Here is a 20,620-nt window from a genome sequence, read left to right on the forward strand (position 1 = left end):
ACTACAATAGGTCTGAGGATCTCATCCCTATATCGGCGACCAATCAGAGGTCCATCTCAAATGATGTAGAGGTCTGTGCGCCCGTCAATGGAGATGACACCAACACTCCCCCACCGCCAAATCTGACACTTTCGTGCACGAACGCAGGATTATTCCTACTGCCACGGTCCCTCCAGATGAAAATACGCCTACTATCAGGATGAACAGAAAAACGGGACTCGTCAGAAAAAAGAACATTGCTCCGTTCATTTCTCCTCCAGTTCACATGCTCTGTTGCCCACTCCCTGCGGTCGCGACGATGCCTTGATGTTAGTCTAACACATACCATCGATCGGCAAGCATACAGGCCTACACCATGGAGGCAGTTTCGGACAGTCTGAGTTGAAACCGTGGTGCCAGTAGCCGAGCGAAGGTGTTGTTGGAGAAGAGTAGCATTCATATTTTGGTGTCTCCGAGCCGTTAACACTAAATAGCGATCTTCCCTGCGCGTTGTTGCCCGTCTACGACCTTGCCCTGGTCTTCGGCCTGCACTTCCAGTTTCCAAAAAACGGTTCCAGAGCCTGGAAATCACACTTTGTGACACTCCAATGGCTTACGCTACTTCGGACTGAGTTTGGCCCCCTTCTAACCTACCAACAACTCTCCAAGCTTCTGAATCGGTTAAATGACTTGGCTCAGACATCGTACTCATCGAAACAAAGCAGTCACTGAATGCCGATCATCCTTGTCTTCATTGTCTTTTATTCAGTTGAAAGTCAAATTTCATTCGCTGCCGCTGAAGAGACGTTTTTGACGTCGAACTCAAAATTAGCATACTCCACAGTTTGAAAATCAGAAAAATTTGCATTTGTGATTTTCTTCTTCCATTTTCGGCAAAACAAATTTTCCTTATATCTTTATTTAATGTAAAACTTACAATATCCTTTAATTGCTTTGAGCAGTTTATATGGCGAGCTGGAAGTATTTTCAAGAGGTTGAAGTAGGGGTATAAGGTATTTCCTCCGCCATCTTAGCACGACTTCGTAGTGTAGTGGTCAGCACGCTCGGCGCGTATTCGAGAGGCCCGTGGTTCGAGTCCCGGCGAAGGCGTTGCTCATTTTTCGTCTCTGCTGCTTCGAAATAACCTAATGTCTCTCCAGTGGCGCCCGAACTATAAACAAAAGGTGCTGGATGATGATTCTTCACCACCAGGATTTGGCTATTGGGTCCCCTAAAACCCAGTCGCCCTTTAAAAGGGGAAGTATATAAGATGTTTCTCCCGCTTTCTTAGCATGCCTTTGCGGTGTCGTCGTCAGCACGCTCGAGGCGTATTCGAGAGATCCGTGGTTCGAATCCCGTCGAGGGCATTACTCATTTTTCATAATTCCTGCTTCCAAAAGTACCTAATCACTCTACAGTGGCGCCCGAACAAAAAACGGGTGGTGGCTGATGATTCTTATCACCACCACTCTTCTTTAGCAAAATTGCCGTACTATGATGGTAAATATATTCTTGACATGCGCAATTTTGCAATGAGACATGTTATATCTTTTGATTACAGAATGCTTCAAACTGCAAAGGTACTTTGTGTTTCGGATCTTTGGCTACAAATATAGTGGGCGCTATGTTTGAGAATTTTCGGGTGATTACAAAATGCTACACTTTGCGCGTATTTCGGTTTCATAGTTGATCATTCCTGAATTTTTGAGGGATTGTCGAATTACCTGCTTTCATAATGAGAGTGTGATTTTGCTTTACAGTTGCCCAACTGGTAAACGTAAGTTAAACTTTACAGAAAACATAGAAGATAACAATAAGAAAGAGTAAAACATGTTTTTTTTATAATTTAATTCATACGGAAACATACTAATAAATTTTCCTGTTGCTTTCTTAAAACACTTGTTCGTGTACAGTAGAAGGCGGTAAAAATATGAAGGATACCTTCCTATAAAATCTGATTAATTTAAATTGTTGGAAAAATCCAAAACATAATTTTAATAATAATGAAATTCGAATTTTTGAATTGGTTCTCAGTAGCATTAGTACAGCTTTCTTCAATCTGCCAGTTTTAAACCAAAGTTGAGAAGAGCTGAAGTGTCAAGTAAACCAGAAATCTCTCAATGAAATACTTCTTTTGAAATTGACCCCTATCCGTTGACAGAGATTCTATCTAAACCCAGTTACTTCGTGCGACCGCGAGAGAGCGCTGTTCTCATCAAACTACCTGACGTCACTGCGTCTATAAATATGCCCTCGAAGCTTTCGGGCATGTCAGAAGAGTGAGAGAAGAACCAGTGAGACAGAAGAGAAGAACAAAGGTACACAGAGAAAAGGAAGAGCTTCCCACCTCTTCCGCGCGTGCTCTTGTTTTAAAGAAGATAAATTGGAGGACTTTTAGGAAGCAGGGATTTTTTTTCCTGTTTTGTTATTCTTTATTCCTTTTCCCATGGAGTGCCGTGGACTGAGCGCGTGGCATATCGTCCTGCTCCTGTGTTCTGCTGCCTCCGCACGTGAGTTGAAATTCTGAATTATTCTTATTATATTCGTAATTTAACCCTGAAGTTATTGATCACAAGTGAAGTGCAAGTTGTTAGAGTTTACGAACATCAATGTTCAGCTCAACTGATTTTGATTAAGATTCAGCTCGTTCTATTCATTTGGGTCTAAAACCAGAAAATTTTTTAAATTGGTGAAATATTGTTAAAACTGAATAAAAAGACAACGAACTACATTCGGATCTTCTTAAAGATGAATATTCCCAGTGTTAAATTCCAGTTATTCAGAAGAATTTTCAAGATTGAATTCTGTATTAAATCTTGGTTGTAAAAATAGGCAATTACTTTTCCAACTTTTAAATTTATGAAGTATTTTATATTGTTGTATTTAAACTAAATAGATCGTAAGTGATCATCTATTTTAAAAAGAAGATATTTAATTTTGACAAATACTGTCTGGGAAAAAGCTTGAGAATATTTAAGCAATAAACTGAATTAAATTTCGCCGCTCTGAAGTGTTCGGATACTTCGAAAAGTTATTCCATTCATCCTAATATGTAATTAAGATTTAGTTTCATTTTAACAAAATTTAAGACTATTGTGAAAACGTTGCTGATTGTTTTATTATCAGATGAAAAGTAAAATTTTCCGTTTGAATTTAATAAAGAATTAATATCCCATGATTAAGAATCGAACGCATGCGATTGATAAATACAATCTGAAACATTTCAAATCTAATTTTGTATAATTTCGGTTCTTTCTAATTAAACACGAGTTTTTAAAAAAAAAATAGATGAGTGTTTTATGCTTAATGCTCTTATAAATTGTTTTCTGCAGTTAGGAATTTTGAAGTTTTTAATGCAGAGAACAGTTCAGAACTTCAGACACTCTGAATTCTTTCAAAGACCGCACTCTCAAGATCAGTTTAATCAAGTCTGGAGTTTGCGTGTAACTTCGTTTTGGATGCAGTATTGCGTTTTTGTTTCAAGTTAAATTATATAACAAACGTGTAAAGAATCAAACCTTTTTCAACGTCGGAGAACATGTTACGGTAATTTTTTTCTCAGTTTTCATTTTATTTGAATTTTTGAACTTGTGCTAGAAGTTCAAAAATTATAATTAATCATGAAAATATTTATCTGAACCTTTTAGAAAGAACAACATTAAAAAAAATTCATTTTTAAGTCTTTGCCTCATAATAGTTTTATTATAGCTTGAGTTCCAAAAAATAAATACGGTATGAAAGAGTAAAGAGATTTTTGTATTTTTATAAAGCGAAAAACTAGGCATTATAATTTTAAATAGTGCTTAATATATTCTATCCTGATTTAAAGCATACAAAGTTATAAAATTAAAGAAATCTATAGTTTGAAAATTCATTCTGTGTATTGCTACGAAAAGTGAGAGAAAAGCATCTACTATTCCAACCTTGTTGTCGCAAAGTCCTCGTTGCGGGAATATCTGTTTTCAAATCTAAATTCCAATTTTACAATTTAATTTCTGCAATTTATTTTCAATGGCTTGGTGTGGCCTTTCAATAATATTGAAAAGAATTACATATGAAATATGTTTTTTTCTTTTCCGCTGGGCAAAACAACTGTTATATACTATTTTATGTAGCAAAATGATAAATTCCCATTTTAACTGTACGCTAAGTAAGAAAGCAGACAAATAGTTGAGTACCATTAATTTTTTCCGCTTTAAAAATACTAATTTTCTGAGATATTGCTTTCTTGGAATTTTATATTTCACAATATCTTATATGAATCTTTTTCCACCAGAGGCCGTGACATTGGATTACTTTTTAATTTTAGATCAGTGTAAAATTACTTTCTTAACAATCTAGTCCAGAAATAAATTATTTTATTCTCTGTGTCATTTTTGACATTTAACATCTGATAGCTTCTCGAAACTCATCTAATTTTCTATAGTGGTTCAGTTGCATATCAGAATCGAAAGCAAAACAAGGCAATCCACAGTATTACCTAATTTACTGAAAGCTTGATTTGCTTTCCGACACATGTACGTCAATATAGTGCAATAAATATGGAAATTTAAATTCAAGCGACTATTTCTTGCAGATTTCTTTGCTACTGATGAAGAGTGACCTGTATCTGTACGCCCTCGAAATCGATTGAAAATTCATTCTGTGTATTGCTACGAAAAGTGAGAGAAAAGCATCTTCTATTCTAGAAAAGCATATTCTATCTAACTTAAATCTACGCCAAACTCAAGGTTGTTGTGCTAATAATTTTATGCTTATGCTATTTACTAAACATTTGTAGATTGTTTAAAGGAGAACACTATTATTGCTGTTTGAATTTACTCGTTTAGACAAAATAACGAGTAATACAAGTAGTCTGTTCTTTTTTACTCTGAGCATGAAGGGAAGTAATATTATTTTATGCAATATGGAAGTAAATACGATTTGGTTTGAATTTACAAAACTGTTTGCATAATTTGCGAAGAAAAAACGAGTTTATAAAACTACACTGAAATATTTTATTTAGCAATATCGTAAATATCAGGGATTTAATATTTTTTAAAACACCAATTTTTAAAACATAGGAATGAAATGATTCTTTTTAAAGATAAAATGCGTAAAATTTAAGAAAGGTGTTACATTCAAAATAGACTACCTTCAACAAGTAAGATTTCCACGATTTAAAACGCGGGTGTTACTTATAAATGGGTGCTAATAATTATACCGTAATCATCACTGCAATTTCAAAAAGCATGTAACGAATTTGTTTCAGAATTAAAGATGTTAATTTAAGTAACTTATTACATTAACGAAAAACTGTTTTCGATACTATAATACGTATATATTAATATGATTGAGCGAGATTAAGTGCAACGCCAAAATTATTCGAACTTAAATCCACGTATTGAACAGCTTTCAAATCAGGATAGGAAACATTGTGATGCCTGCTTGTTTAAATCTCTTAATAGTAGCAGGTAACTGAGTAACGGTACCGTGAGCGAAATCTGTCCACTGTAGTTGTTCCTCATTGTTTCAAGGATTATTGAATGTTTCTAAGAACGCATTGAAGCTTTTTTGTTCTTCGCAGCGCTTAAATTGGAAGAAGAAAATTCCAGAAAGATCACTATTACTTTATTATTTCATTTTACATATATTTTGTCTATCTTTTTGCAAATTTTGTATAATATTTACAAATAGCAGAAATCCAGTTTTTTTCTTTGAATATTGAATGAAATTTAGTCTCAAATAGTTAGACTCAAGACTTAAATTTAGTCTCAATAATATACAATGCGTATTTGGTATAATGCATTATAGCTTGAAACTAAGCTATACCAAGAGCTTCTATTTCTTTATGCGGGGAAAAATACCCAAATTATACAAATATTTCCCCAAAATCTACTCTACACATAAAATGATTTAAATTTTAAACTGCTGTGAGATGCACGATGATCTCATCTTACTTTAGTAGCGTTCAGTAATAGCTCCTTTAATTGCATGGAATATCTCAAAATTATCAAATTATATCTTACCTCACTTTGAATCAGTTGAATTAAGAAATTAAAAGTCAGACTGCTGCGGTCCATTTCTGAATGTGCGGTAAATTTCAGAAGGTTTTGTCTTACCTGTTGTTCTTGATTTGTTCCTTAAATTAATCCTGTAATAATGACGCTGTATTTTATTCTTTTCACAAATGCATGTGTACATTTTCACGTTATACTGCAAATAAGTACCTTAAAGTGTTAAACTAATTTAAAAATAAAAATTAAAACCAAATCTGAAATGTTTCAATTTTTAATGGTTGTCCGAAAGGTGTTTGTTAAGGTTTTTTACTCCTTCAACTGAGCTCGCAGTTTTCCAGACTGTTGTTGCACTCAATCTTGCTAACCCAATGTTTTTTGTCTTTTTAGCTTTATTACTAGGGCATTGGTTTAGCAGCATAGCAGTATATGTTTAGAATTCGTGAGTCAGTTTCCGTGATCCAAATGTCAAATTCGTTATCAAGATGACAAAAATATTTTTTCGTCTTTTTGTTATTAACATTTCGTGTGTTAAGTTATTTATTAAATTTATTTAAAGTCACTAGACGAAATAAAGCCACATAAAATTCACGTTCTTCGAAATAACGCCACATAAAATTCATTTCAACAGCATAATCACAAAATATTTAAAAACAGCATATTTTTAGAATTTCCGATAGGTAGACTCTCGCACTGGAGACGAAAATGTTTTATTACGGACAATATTGCCACTGCTCGCTTTCCTGTCTTTGAGTTTGTTAATAAAAAGTTCTGTAAATCTTTACAAAATATGAAATAACTAACAAAAAATTTGAAAAGTGAATCGCCGCTTATAGTAACTCGTTTCGAGACTAATAACCCATACGGGCAAATGCCTTTTGGGCTAAAAAATGTGCAACGTCAGTCTACGAAAATATTCACCTTTCTAAATATAGATAAATTAAATTTGAATTAAATGCATTTTTAGTATTTAAAGCAATCCAATTGAAAGTAAGAAAAGAATAGTCTTAAAAACAGTATCTATTGCTTTCAGATAGCTTAGTTTGTTAATCCATAATAGGCAGATTCAATTTGAAAGGTACGTTTTACCGAATGAGAACAGACTCAAATGAAAAATTAAACGACGCATTTATAGTGGTTCGACGCAAAATCCCATTTCGAGACTAATAACCCTTTTAGACTAATAATAAAAATTTGTAAAAATGCTTAATAATCCATCCTGAGAACGTTTTAAAGAGAGAATAATGATATAATTTAAACAAATATTTTTTTTTAAAAAAAACGTAATTTTTGAAAATGTGTTTTTAATCAGGTTGCATTTAGGATAAAAAGAGACCTAGTTAAAAGTTTTAAACTTATTTTTGTTTCGTTAATCTTCTTGACTAGCGTTAAAAAATGCTAGTTCCAGCATTGCTTATAAGAATAATAATTTAATAACGAACAAAAATGCAGTGTACAGGGGAGCTATATTAAAACTAGATGTCTAGGTTCACGACTAAAATTAAAACAATGCACCACATGAATGGAAAACCGAAATTAAATTCTTTAGGTTTGCCATTACACCCAGTTAATTAAATCTTGGACCGCTTATTCCAGGCAAATCAGTTCCGCTGGAAGATATGATTTAACATTTCATTAAATATTCCCCGCAAAGATTAAATTATAACGTTAAGGGTCGATCGTGTTCTCCCGAAATTGATTTTGCAGTTTAATGTCTTCCTCAAACCCAAGTCTAAATGTACTGGCTAAACTTCGAGACTGTTAGTTGTTTTTGTCTCGGATACTGGAAGTATCATTAAATATTATTAAGTATCCAAGATAGTAAAGATAAATCTCCTTTCGAAAAATATTTCTAATGTGATTGTTTGGATATTACAAGTTTCATTCAGACACCTTTATGATAACTTTATGAAACTTTGGAAAAGATGATCACAGGTGTCTTTTCTAATAGAACATTCTAAAAACGTAAAAAGGAAAATAATGACAAATCTTAGAGAAAACATTCATAGCACCAGAAGATTTAATGTTAGAAGCACAGAAGTATCTAGAAATGAGAGTTATAATTTTCGCTCTTTTGTATATACTTATTCGTGTTCCTTTAAATATTAATGATAACTGTGAGATCAGCTTTGTAAACTAAATATATACGTTTGAGATATGTAATTTATTTGCATTTGGTTTCTTAAAACATTAGCTTTTTTATTTAAATATCTTGTGAAAGGAAATAAGTAGTTTATTTGAATTTACTTTTTACCGGTTTCCAGGACAAATTGATAAATTACTGTGCTTTTATTACATATTGAGATTAATAAATTTACCTTTTTGGAGTGTGTAATGGACGCCTGTGTTATTTAAAATACTTTTTTATAATTCATATGTCATATATTTTTCTCCTCTCTGACCGTTATCAAATTTTCGGTTTTAAAGAAATGGCTGGGGAGTCATCTTTGTAAAACGTTCAACAGCAAAGAAATAAAATCAGCGACTGCAATAAAGGTACTAAATAACGAATTTTTTATTAAGATCATAAATTATTTAATCTCTGTTTTTAATGCAATCGCTGTTTAATCTCTTCTTGGTACTATTCCGTTTTGAGGACTGTAAAACAATTGCAGCGAAAATATATGCGTAAAAGCGCCAAATCTAGCAAACGCGCCCATTTAACAGTGCGCCAAATCTAGCGTACGCACTGATTTCAGATTGCGTAAGTTTATATAGTTCAATATTTCATAAGACGCCATTGAAATACTAGTTTAATTTTTAAATCCTCTTTTGATATTGAATTCTTTTTTGATATCCTATGGATTTAAAAATTTGTGAATTGCGCATGACGAAAAGTGTGCAATAGAATTTTGGGTAAAGTGCAGAATCACCCACTGCTTGACGCGTTTTTAAGAATTGCACATACTCGGTATCCATGTAGACATCGACCTATAATGGACGCCTGTGTTCAAATCTAGAAATCCTAGAATTGCACAAAAATGACAGTGCGCACACCCTTGACTTTATCTATGTACACATCGACCTATTTTCACTTAAAAAGTAAAAGAAAATTGGCAAAAATCCAATTCTTTTTACCCTTGTAAAAAGCGGCAAACAAATAAGTGGCACTCTTATTCTGCACTTTACAGAGAATGTTTCAAACAAAAGGCATCATTCATTATAGAATTCATTCATTCATCATTCATTATAGAAACTTATGTTTGAGCAACCAACGAGATAAAATTATACTTTAGCGATAACTCGGTAGCGAAATAGCGATGCAGGCATCCATTAATTTATGTTTATATAAATTATAATAATGATCTGAAATAATTATTTACTCTTATGCTTCCATTTAGTCACGTTTAGCCTTTTTTATATAAATTATAATAATAAAAATGTATTATATGAAATTTACCTTTCATCTAAATTAAAACAACAATCTTTAGATAGTTATTTACTATTATACTTCCTTTCTTGCGTTAGGATTGCCGCAATTATTTTTGGCAGCACTGGCATCAACAATAGTTTGGGGATTTTTTACGGCTCTCAAAACTGAATAGTACCCTCTTCTTTAAAATAATACTTAAAGAAGACAAAATAAAGAACTCTTACTCATTCATACATTAAAATGCAATAATTTTTGCATATGATTGTTAAATTTGCTGTTTGCATATTCTTCTAAAACTTCGAAAGAAGCCATTTTCAATAAGCGCACACGTAGAAGTAATGAGGAAGTTATAGATTTATTAATTTACTAGCGGGCTGCTGCTAAAGCAAAATTTATTAGTTCTATGTACACCTGAAAAAAATGTATAACTAGTTTGAATATGATTGAACTAAGTTCATTCTTTCCAAACAAGAACCAACTCGTAAATAATTTTGTTGTTGCCAAACCAGAAAACAAAAACTTTTGACACTTCAGGTTAATATATATACGTATGATGTCATGATTTAAACTTAATGTAATATAACAACTTTTCCCAATATCAATAAAAGACTTAGTGTGATAATAACAGGCCGAGTCAATTATTCTAACCTGCAACAGCTAACAAGCTATGTATTTAAAATGCAGACATTAACGAAACATTTTCGACATACAATGCCGTCACATGCAATCGCGTGCTTTCCCCAACGTCTCAATATAACATTATATAATAATAACATATTTAATGTTTAACAATGATATTTGATTTAATATTTTGTAAAACTTACAATTTTTTTATTAACAAACTCTACGATTTGAAAGCGAGTAATGGTAACACGTTTCGAAGTAAAACATTTTTATCTCCATCTTTTCCCGAGACTGTTGCCACTCTGAAAAATGAGTGCGAAAATTAGCGCTTTGAAAGCATTTAATTAATATTTCGGCCGATAAAAGTCATACAAAGATCAAAATGGTCGAAATGGCTTCCCACAAATTTTTTTAATCCCGGGGGAACCTGGCTCGAAACTCAACTCTTTCCGGAGGAGATGATGCCACAAACTAATACGCGTACACACATTTTAATAGTATATATAGTTTAAAAGATATAGTTTGTTAATAGTATATATTACATTTTAGGAAGCTACTGCGTAAATGTATGATTTTAGATTGCTACAGAAGATAGGCATATAAGTAGCAAATGTGTGAATGACATAAAAGGAAAAAAAAACTATCTTTATACACCTTACATAATCTATGATCCTAAATTTATATATTCATCAACATTACCTACAAAATTAGAGAGAATGGAATTTTTTTTTCTTTAACATTATAATTAAGAAGATTTATTTATTCATTTTTCCAATATCTGTTAAATAATTGATAACAAAGTGTGAGCAAAAAGGCATCTTCCGTATTTCCATTAAGTATTTCTCAAGGTAGCTTTACGATATTTGCAAGAAATGTCTAAACTATCATTACATCACATGAAGAATAAATCAAATATCAGGCTAAAATATTCAGGACATCCTGAGTTAACATTTTGGATATCTGGTTCTTAATGACCCAAACGACAAATCTGCAGTAGTCACCCTTAATTTGGAACTATTTGACCGTAGGGCTGACCTGCTGCCCGGAGGTATGTCGTCAATCCATCAAGAAAGAGCAGTAAGCTGTTTCTAAGATTGACTGCTAAGGAAAAATATCGATGATGTTCTTATCTAATACGTCCTTCTCTAATACGCAGAGAATTTTATCACGTAATATGAAATACCAAACTTAAGAAATAAGTTGCTATCGAAATTTCTTTCGAAACATTATATATAGCAAGAGTAAAAAAATGCTTGAAATAAATTGAATATTTAGTACATTTAAATCATATCTGCCAAAGGATCTAATTTTAAAGTTCACTTCTTTAAATCATAATGTTAACATTCTAAAACAGGTTAAAGGCAGGGGCAAGTTGCATTTTCATAGTAAGTGTTTAAGTTTCTAGTTTTTATTTTTTAACCAATAGATAACCAGTTACACATATGAAAATTTCCTAATTTTAGATTAAGGTAGAGTAGCTCTACTTTTTGTTGAATTATAGGAATGTTTAACATCTCAATCAATTCAACTTTGCTGATAAAAGTTTCCTTTTTTTACTTAAATGCCTCCCTTACAAATTACGAAATTGAAAATTCATTTTGTGCTTCATTCTAAAAATAAAGGTCAGTCATTAACTTTTAGAAGAGAAATAAAATGTATCTTATTTTAGTTTCTAAATTAAACATGAGAATTAACTCATTATTAAGGCTCATAACATGATAAAATTCCCATTTAAAATATTCCCTGGAGCATTTAATCCTAAAAGTCAAAAACGAAAATAATTTTAGAGCTCATATCAAAATTAATATTCTAAAAACTAAGGCAATTTTCTACTAAGTTATTTAATATATGGCATTCGAAGCATGTTTTATTATTTATAAAGGTACTAAAATATTTTAAAAAGTTTCGCATTTGGATCTAGTGTATTTAAATGCATGAGTTTTATCAGCTAGCTATATTATTAAAAAAGAGTCATTTGAAGTCTTCAATTATTTTGAAGTACGTCTATGCTTTTAATTAGCTTAGTTTGTTAAACAAATACAAATCCATTAAATTTGAAATATATAGCAAATTCTTATGCGTTGTACAATCTGTTGTACACTGAGAGTACCGGCTGTCTGCCAGGCGGTATGAAAAAGAATTTAAAATTTTATGTTTTGTGCAAAAGCAACAATTAACAAATCACGCGGAAAACAATGGTGTAGTAACACAGTAATAACGTAATTTATTCAAAATTACCAATGATTTAAGTCATCAAGAAGTACTTTAAATCACTCACTTAAAAAAAATAGAATTGTAAATTGAGATATAAGCAAACAATTAATATCAGGTGGAACGGCAACACTCTGGAAACAGACTAGTTGTTATGCTGCTGAATGATTAACTAAATATCTTAGGCCTTACAGAGAGACTGCACTTGTCGAGTCAATTTTAAGATAAATACATGCTGCGCAAAACATAACGTAAATGTCCCAAAATGCGAAAAGACTCACTAGTTTCTAAGAAGCAAAATATCTTCATTTTGTTATCTAGTGTATAAGTTATTTCTCCTGCCTTCCTAGCGTGCCTTCGTGGTGTAGTGAGTCTGCCCGCGGGGCTGGTATTCTAGAGTTCCGTGATTCGATTCCCGGTGAAGGCTATTGCTCATCTTTCATCTTGCCTGCTTCCAAAAAGTACCTAATGTTTCTACAAGTGTAAAAATGTTTCAAAACTCTTCAGTTTATTTCTCTATAAATGATTCATGATATTTACGGAATGATGCCACGAATGTTTTGAAATATGAAATAGATCGTTGAATTTTAAATTGTTCTATATTTGAGTAAAGAACCGAAGTATTTTACAACTTACTGAAAAATGTGAAATTAAATTTTTTTCTCTTTGAGCATACAAGTCACTATTTTGTGAATAAACTGAAAACTGAAAATGTGATCAAATGTTTTTTAAATGTAAAAGTCTGTGATTGAATTACTTTCAGTCATAATATTCATGTGTTTATTTAATTTCAGGAAGCTTTTTTGGCGGGAGGAGATATTGCTTTGCATATTATTAAATATTTTGTTCCTTCAGATGATTTTTTCTAAAATAATAAAACTTACATCTAATATGATTTTATGCATTTTCATTTACGTAAAAAATACTAATTATTTTAACATAGTGATTTTTCTCACTCGGATAAGCGATGAATTTACAACATTGTTAATAAGGTCAGTAAATTTAACGTTATTTGAATAACCAAGCATTTAAAATTAATTTTAATCTCAAAGAACGTCAATTTTGATATGATTAATGTAATAAAAAAATGAATTTTAGTCAGCCATATTCTTCGTGAGACGAAATGAAAATATTAAGACCATACACTGCAGTTCTTATGCTCAGTATATTTAATACAATCACTAATTACATAATTAATGCTTCAAAGGTCTTTGAATAGATTTATTCATGCGAATAATAACGCTCTTTTTCTTTTTAGCTTGTCGTTTGCCTTAATTAAATATGGAGATCCAATGTTTCAAATTCTACTAATGCTTATTATTTTTTTCATGTTTTGTTACGGAACCTTTTTTTAATAAAAAAAAGATTAATAAGTCTTTTGCATATATGAAATAGGATGATAAATTACTCATTCGTGTTTTTCATTCTAAATGTTTAAAAATGATTTGCTTGTTGAAGGAAATTTCTCAAACAAATCTGATACTGAGTAAAATATCTTTAGGTATGCATTTGAAGTAGTTGATAATACCTGTTGTATATTTTTGAACACAAGTACATTTTAAATCAAAGATGATTAATTGCAGCTGACTTCAAAGTCAGTTCAGAGATATTGATAGTTTTCTAGAAAAATTAAATCACATAACATATTTTAGTATCCTATAAAATCTCATTCATATCTATATCATGATTTTGAATATAATTTGTACTACGTTATGATGATTTTAATTTAAATGCAGCAATCTAAATTATTACGAAAATTAGAAGACTATACTTGTTGATAACATTTATCTGTACCATTAACTGAAAAGTGTAAAATTATTTTTTATTTTGCATTTAAACCGCAAAAAACGATAGAAATTCATTGACAGATTTTTCTCATTATTGCAAGTTTTAGTAAATGATTATAACCTGTGTCATGCCCACAAATTTATAGTATATACTTCTTTATAGTTAGAGAAATAAACCTGAGTCCATTTAATATTTGCTCATAAAAATATGCCAGCTTATTTTCTCTTGTAAAATTACTTCAGCGTTCAGTTTCATCTTCGGGGAATTGAGAAACTACGTTTAAAGATATATTAAAATTTAAATCCTGTCAATGTAGTAACTGAATCTATTCACTTTCGTTTTTACACCTTTGCTAGTAACTTAAGCGAAAAGACTAATTTTCCTTTTGTAAATGCAGACTAATTAAAAATATTATTAAAAACAAGTATATTTCAGAAAATTTATTAAATAAGACATGACGATTCCTCATTAAATGGGAGCTAGAGGCACTGATGGCGTTAATTGCACGCATAATTAATTAATTTTGATGAAGGTGTTCGGTTAAATACGTATATAATGACATTTAATCTCTGTAAGTATGAGGAAACGAATCAATTTCTCCTTTAAAAGGATTTATGCTTACACACAAAAATAAATTTTGGATTCAAGTTTTGTTGTAAATCGGGAATGGAATTCAAAATATCATCCTAACTTTGGAGAATTTGTAACTAAATTCAATATTGATTATATGTTTCTCTGTATGTAGTTTGAAGCTTTATGAGAAGATCCAACCTATTAGGAAGCAAATGAGTAAAAGTATATGATATTTGCATGTTTGATATCTTTGAGGTTCGAGCTCATTTCAGTAGTCTTGGCCAGGATATATACTCAAGTATTTCTTTCAAGGTTGATTTGATTAAGCTTTACTCAGAAAATTCTCTCCCAAAATAGTTCATATAAGACACATAGCCTGTTTTGCCTTGATCTAACCACTTTAAATGCCTCAGCTGATGCAGATTACCAAACACCTTGCAAATACACAACTTTCAGATTCGATTTTAAGCCAAAGCTTTACAAATATATGTAAATAAATGATATTCATTTTTAAGCTCAACGAATAATATCGCATTAAAAAGCAACAATTTCTGCAGTTAACGCATATATTATATTTTAAAAAGAATCGATTTTCTTAGCTATTTACAAAGCATCTGCATTTTATCTAAGCCAACAAGTTTTGAAAATGCATTTTTCTTTTTACCATATACTATTAGTGGCCCTTCAGAGACGAGTTATTTACACAAGAAGACTCTGCTTATTTCTTAATACGGCCTCTAAACATATTCATTCCTTTATTTTATATTATGAATTTCCTTTTTGAAGGTAAATACTGTGATGAAATTTTTTATCTAATATATTTTATAACTAGATAAAAAATCTCTTAATATGATAATGACGTATTTTACTTATACAGTGTTATTTATGTATCTACTATATGCTGTCAAACTATAGGACAAAAATTAATGCAGAAAGTTTAAATTTAATTGAAGAGATTTGATGTTTTAAGGTTATTGTAATATATATTGAAATAAAAATAATTCTTAAAAGCCACAGCAATTCGAGATTTTCAACCTAGATAAAGATGAGAATATTTTTAAATAAGCAAAGAGACCATACTTTCAAATGCAATTTAAAATAAAGAATTGACTGATGTTATTTCAGTTTACCAGTTTTTTTCATGTAAAACAAAAAGCAAGGGCCATAATGGTAGCATAATTTCAATAATAAAACATTTGTTTTGAATCCTTTAATGAGTATGAATGCATAGTCACTGATAGTTAATAAATGGTTTATATCTCGATTTATTATGTGCATTAAAATTAAATATATCCTGTTTATAAAACATAAATTTAATTTTTCCAATATTTCAAAACATGAATCCAATCTTTTAAGCTAGTTTAACGTTTGCCTTAGTGGTAAAATTAGTAACGCTATTTATCAGTATTTACGCAAAAGCAGCTTAACATAAAGACTATGATATTCGTATACCTCTGAAATAAAATCATCAATATCGAAAGAGACGTTTTAAATTTTCTTTGTGCTGCGTAGAAAAGAAAGAAATTTGAACCACACCTGAAAGCATGAGGACAGTTTAATTCATTTAACATCTCAAACTAAATTTCGAAACAGTATTTACTAAAGAAGTAGCCAGTTACATTTATAGTGGTTTATCCTTCCAAGGCAGACTCAAGCCATTTTCACAAAGAACATCCATGTTCTATTTATGTTTTAAGATTATCCATACCCTATTCTGCGTTTATGGTAGCCTCCGCTAATAAAACCTAGCCAGGGGGTCGCCGAAATTTCAGTAAAGTGTGGAATCCACCCTCAGGGATAAACGATATATCTGGCGTCAGCAGGGAGAATTACACATCCTCCGACAACTCCCTTGGCTTGGATCGATGGAAACGGCGACACCCAAAACATATCTTACAACGTGGTGTATTACAAAAGATAAATCCATGACGTCATCAAATTAAGCGATTTTTTTTCTGTCGCGGACTTAACTTCTGAGAAAGAATTCCCTGAGGCTGAGTGTTCTTCTTAATGCTGCGGGAAACATATAGTATTTTAAATCCATCCAATCTGAAGTTTCCAAACTTTTTTCGCGATTTTGGGCGTAAGAAATATAATTTTTTAACGAAATATTTCGTTATTTGAATAAGTTACAAGAAAATATCATTCTAATTTTTCTTTTAATTAGAATGCGTAAGTTGTGGACAGCGTTTGTTCAAAAAGTAAGAACTTGTTAACAACACATTTTAAACATTTTAATTAAAAAACGAACTTTAATTACTTAAGTTCAAAATTAGTTCATTAATTGCTTTCCTATAGTCTTTTTCTAAAGTCTGTTGTTTCTATAGTTATTATCTAGTCATCAAATGACGTAGGAAAAGGTTAATGTTTGATTCCAGAATTGTGGAATAAAACTGAAATTATAAACACCTTTGAATAAAGGAAAAGACATAATTTACATAAGCAATTAATATAAAGATTGCCTATGTCTAAAAAATTAAAATTTTACACTTTTTAAAACACATTTAATGTTAAAATAAATTATACTTATCTCAGCTTTATTACACCATCTTCTAAGTACATAGATTTTTCCCTTGTAAGAAAGAATTAATCACAAAGCTGAAATAGTTTCTACCCTTTCGAAATTTAGTTGTTATTGATGAATATTCTGTAATGTAAATTATAACATAATGTAATCTTTTTTCATTGATTTTCAGATTTCATTTCTGAAAATATAAATCTCAAAATATGAGATTTCTTCCTGGAACTTATGATGTACTTGATCTGATAAAAGTTAATTAGTCCAAAACATCTAATAGACGTGGATTATCGCTAAAAGTAACTAAAGAGTCACGTACAGGTTTAAATAAACCTTTTTATTAAAGCAGCATTAGGGACATAAACGCACTTTCTTGTGCTAACAAAATCAACCTATAGTGATGCAACTAACGAAACAGTGAAATTTGTTAAGCCGTGAAATAGTAGTCACGTACCTCACAATCTAAGTATACTATATAGCTCAGCAATTCTAACTGAAGGGAGAAAACCAATTTATCGGCAGCCAGAACTATAAAATCGAGGATGCAACTATCAAAGCTAGCAGGAATTAAACGTAGCGTGTACTTGCAGGCTAGAAACATGCTTTGTCTTAAAATTCCCCAAATCCTCAGTTTAAATACTAGCTAATCTCATTCCGATGAGAAGAAAAGAGAAGTTATAGTAAAGGTTGAACTTATAAATAACTGCTTAATTTAATTACAAACTCATTTTTAGAGGAAGCAAATCGCAACTTCAAACACTCTATCAAGGGTATAGCTTCAGTTTAAAAAGTACACATGTTTTCTCATCGTTCTAAATTCCTGCAACTTGAAGTTAGGAAAAACACAATTTGATGAAATTTAATCTTGATTGCAATGCTTTGACATTAATTTAAACTTTCAAAATTAAATAAACATCCAAAACAGTCAACATCAAAATAGAAAATTATTTATGGGAAGAAAATTACTTATGATTTTACTGGATAATTTAAATTACTAAAATAAAACCCAAGGACTTCTCATACCTTTTTTCAAGTGCAATTCATAGACTATAATTTGTTTTAAAGTCAAAAAGTTTTTATGTAATTTAAATATCATTTCTTGTATCAAATGGCTAAATATTTTAGGTTTGGGTGCAGATTTTATAGGATTTAATCTAAATAATAATTTTCCTTTTGAGCTCCTGAGCTACCTTCAAAGTTGAGAATTTGATACCAAGACTTAGGCTGCAAAATATATTTTGTTAGCTTCTGTTTTCAATTATGCAGGTACCGGTAATTTGACAAATTTGGCTAATGTGTTAGAGATATAATGATTTCTAGTCTATAAATGAAGATAATAATTGCACCACTTAATCTCAAGCAATGCTCTTAACTAAGAAAACGATGTACTTTTCGAAGCTTAACAGCATAACAAATCCTTGAAGATCCCAGCGAAAATTTTATGAAAATATATTTTTACAAACAGCATTTTAACCTGAGAAACTGCTGTACTATTCATAGAAATTAGGTGCTCTTAAGCTGATATTGAAATTCTCAAATAGTAGCTTCTTTATTTTAAATTTCAAAATGTTTGCATTACTATAGCCAGTTGCTCATATTAACAAAAAAGTCCTGTTTATACGTATCATTCCTAAAAATTTCAAAAAATTATAATTCAGGTTAGACTGTAACCTAAATTAAATACATATACTTCAGAAATATACAGATTATGTACCACTTCTCTATTAACTAAGAGGACGACATCTTTAATATATATTTTTTAAGAAAATTTTATTATAGACGTATCTGCACCTCACTTTCAGATATCAGAACAAAAGCTGAGGCTATAATAAATAACACTGCTGAATAAAAAGGAGAAATGGATGCCATAAAACGAATCACGATAATATTCCTGGCTTGATATCAAGAATCTAAAGTACTGTAACAATTGGAATTTCCTTTCTTCTTAAGCGGCCAACATCCTTCAACTGAGGCTGACCATACAGGTAAAAATTTACCACCTGTCTCTGGGGTAAAGTAACTCACATACCCTTATTCTCGAATCTTGTACTTTTTCTTCTTTCTTTACTATAACATTCATCTTGGCTGTTACTCCTCTTCAAATGCATCGCTGCTTTTATAGCCCCATCTGCATCCAAGGCGGACGCCGCGACTATGACAGTAGTTAGAAAGTTTTATTTAAATGAAATTTATGGCCCAAAATACCATTCGAATTCTGATAAGACGCTTGTAATTCTCTGGGGAATGAGAGGCAAGATTTCTTATTTCTTTTTGATTTCATATTACCAAAACCCAAGAATATTTTCCTCCTACTTCGAAAGGTGTACTAAAGTCGATTTTTCTTAAGAAGAAATGATTAGCGTCTTTATTCCCAAATCCAACCCACGCAATTCCATTCTAAATAAAATCTGACCATTTTGCAAAACTAAGAATATAAAGAATTATCGACATCGAAAAATAAGAATTTAGGGATAGAATTTAATCTTTTCAGTTGTGGTAATTTCTTTGCTTCATTAGCATTTAAATACATTTTTGCTTTACTTCCTTATTTCATCCATAATTTATACCAAATCTGAAAACGTATTTCTGATGGAAGCATAGATGTAACTAATCGAGGAAATTTTAAAATGAATTTTTGCTATAATTATTTAGCACAACGTTTCGACTTGGACAATATCTTAGTAAAGGGTCGGAAGGGACTTGGGCAAAACAGAAATCTATATTTTAGTTTGATGCCTTATTCAAGCCTTTTGAGACATTGCTATTTCAGTGTTGAGTCGAAGGATACAATACAAATATTACATGTCGTTATTATTAGTAAGTGTTCTCCAAGATAGTTTAATTTTTATTATACTTGTGCTTTGGAAGATGCTCGAGTAATTTGACCTGTTCTTGAAATATTTTGAGATTTCAGATTTCTGAAATGAAGTTCACTTTAAATAAAGGACTAGTATATCATCTTGATAGATCTCCACAACTTAGTTTTAATGATAGATAATTATTAATAGAAAACTAGTTATATTTTTCATTCTTGCATTTACTCGTAGGGCTGCTTAAGAAGTAGAGGTTATTAATTTAAACCCGTGATGGTTAAAATGTTCATTGCTGCAATCTTATTTTACGGATCAGAGGCAAACAACATATGCTAAATAATTAGAACTATTGCCCTTATTATTAACAAGCTCTCTTTAATTAACAAGCTCAAGTACTAAAATCTGGATATATTTCAAAATATTATTTTAAACATAGGTTATTAAAATGAAAAGCACGTTCTAAAGAATGAAAGTAAAGACATACAATTCAGAGACCAAGTTATTATTATAATAGCTTGTTCTTATACAAGAATAAAATGCATTAAGCTTATCAACATATTGTACATTTGAATTGTATGTCCCTGCGCAATGAAATTTCTTTTAGAATGTTTTCCTTTTAGAATGTTTCTTTTAGAATGTTTTTCTTTTAGAATGTTTGAGAAAAAAGTTTGAATTTTGAAAATAGAAATTAAAAATTCGTCATATGATCTTCATATGATCATATGAATTCTTCATATGATTCATA

General features: G+C 30.9%; 1 protein-coding gene across 6 annotated transcripts in view; it reads left to right on the forward strand.

Annotated features, from left to right (window-relative positions):
* The first annotated feature begins 2,255 nt into the window (after positions 1-2,255).
* LOC118180825 (uncharacterized) overlaps positions 2,256-20,620 on the forward strand; it is a 200,430-nt gene continuing 182,065 nt past the window's right edge. For all 6 annotated transcript variants that reach the window (XM_035349880.2, XM_035349883.2, XM_035349882.2 and 3 more), the window contains exon 1: positions 2,256-2,489. In XM_035349880.2, the coding sequence (XP_035205771.2) occupies positions 2,426-2,489 (64 nt within the window). In that variant the 5' untranslated portion in view covers positions 2,256-2,425. The remainder of the gene's footprint in view (positions 2,490-20,620) is intronic.

The sequence above is a fragment of the Stegodyphus dumicola genome, chromosome 3, assembly GCF_044657685.1.
Source record: "Stegodyphus dumicola isolate Sdum_Otavi_A_Nest chromosome 3, ASM4465768v1".
In the NCBI taxonomy this organism is placed as follows: domain Eukaryota; kingdom Metazoa; phylum Arthropoda; class Arachnida; order Araneae; family Eresidae; genus Stegodyphus; species Stegodyphus dumicola.